We start from the raw sequence: 1,263 nt of genomic DNA, 5'->3' as shown, positions 1-1,263 counted from the left end.
CCCGCCGTACCAGGCGCAGCGCCGGACGCCAGCGCGGCGGGTGCACCAACGGAGCCGGCCGTGTCGGCGGCCGCGGCCGTGGCGAGCTCGGCTGGCGTGAAGATTGGCGGGGCTGTGGCCGTGAGCGCCGGGGCTGTGGCTGCGGACAGTGAGGATGCAACAGCGGTCGGCCCCGCGCCGTCCACCACCAGGGTTGAGCTGCCCGCCCACTATGAAGATCACTGCATCGGCGGCCGCCCCCTCGTGCCGGCGACAGCATACCTGAGCGCCGCACTAGCAGAGGTCGCGGCGGCAGCTGCGGCGCCGTCTGCGGCTGGCGCCGCCGCCGCCGCCGCGGCCGCGGCACTCCCGCCCGGCCCACCCGCCGTCGTGCTGAAGGGGTTCGCAGTGCACCGCCCGCTGCTGCTCGGCGGCCCGGGCGACGGCCCGAGGGCGCTGGAGCTGCGGCGCAGCGCGACCGGCGGAACAAGCTTCCATGTGGCAGCCGCCGCCGCGGGCGAGCCCCTCGCCAGCTGCCACGCGGCCGCTCCCGACGCCGGCGCCGCCGGCTGGCGCCACGCGGGGCGGGTGGACGAGCTGCTTGGCCTGGCTTCCGCCACAGACACCGCCGCCGCAGCCGCCGCAGCGGGCCTGCGCCCGCTGGCCGCTCGCGCGTTTTATGACTACCTCACAGAGTTCACGCCATACCATTACGCGCCCGCCTTCAGGCGCGTTGCGTCGCTTGCCGTTGCCGACGGCAGTGCCTGCGCCGCCCTCTCGCCGCGCCCGGCCGACGGCGGCGGCGACGGCGGCGCGGGGGCGGGCGGGGGCACGAGCGCGGCGGCGGCGCCGTTGCTTGACGCCGCCCTGCTTGATGGCGCGCTGCAGGCGGCGATCGCCGCGCTGCCGATGCCGACAACAGAGGCTTACCTGCTGCCCGCCGGCGCGGCGCTCGCGGCTGCGTGGCCGGCCGCGCTCACCGCCGAGGCGCCGCCGCCCAACGCGGCGCTGCGTGCGGCGGCGGCGGTGTGCGAGCCGGTGCCCGGGCAGCGCGGGGAGAGGCGCGTGGACGTCCTCTTGGTGGTCAACGGTGAGGGCAGCTTTGCTTGTCAAGCAGCCCCATTAATGCCTGTGCAGATGCTCACAGCCAAGGCGCCTTCTGAACGCAGATAAAGTCGACCTTGCTCTCCCTCCTTGCGCCCCCCGGCCCCCTTCCTCAAAACTCACAACCCGTTGACCACGACCTCCCCCCTTGCCGCAGGCCGGCCCGCCGTCTTCCTGCAC

General features: G+C 75.5%; 1 protein-coding gene across 1 annotated transcript in view; it reads left to right on the top strand.

Annotated features, from left to right (window-relative positions):
• The window catches only part of MNEG_0724 (Phenolpthiocerol synthesis polyketide synthase ppsA), a gene marked incomplete at both ends in the record, with an annotated part of 8,248 nt that overhangs the window by 5,827 nt on the left and 1,158 nt on the right, over positions 1-1,263 (top strand). Inside the window, one exon of the mRNA XM_014050794.1 lies at positions 379-1,069. Coding sequence (XP_013906248.1) covers positions 379-1,069 — 691 coding nt within the window. The remainder of the gene's footprint in view (positions 1-378; positions 1,070-1,263) is intronic.

Source organism: Monoraphidium neglectum (genome assembly GCF_000611645.1).
Source record: "Monoraphidium neglectum strain SAG 48.87 unplaced genomic scaffold scaffold00062, whole genome shotgun sequence".
NCBI classification, from domain to species: domain Eukaryota; kingdom Viridiplantae; phylum Chlorophyta; class Chlorophyceae; order Sphaeropleales; family Selenastraceae; genus Monoraphidium; species Monoraphidium neglectum.
Note: the sequence above shows the minus strand (reverse complement) of the source record. Positions and strands in the feature narration are given on the sequence as shown.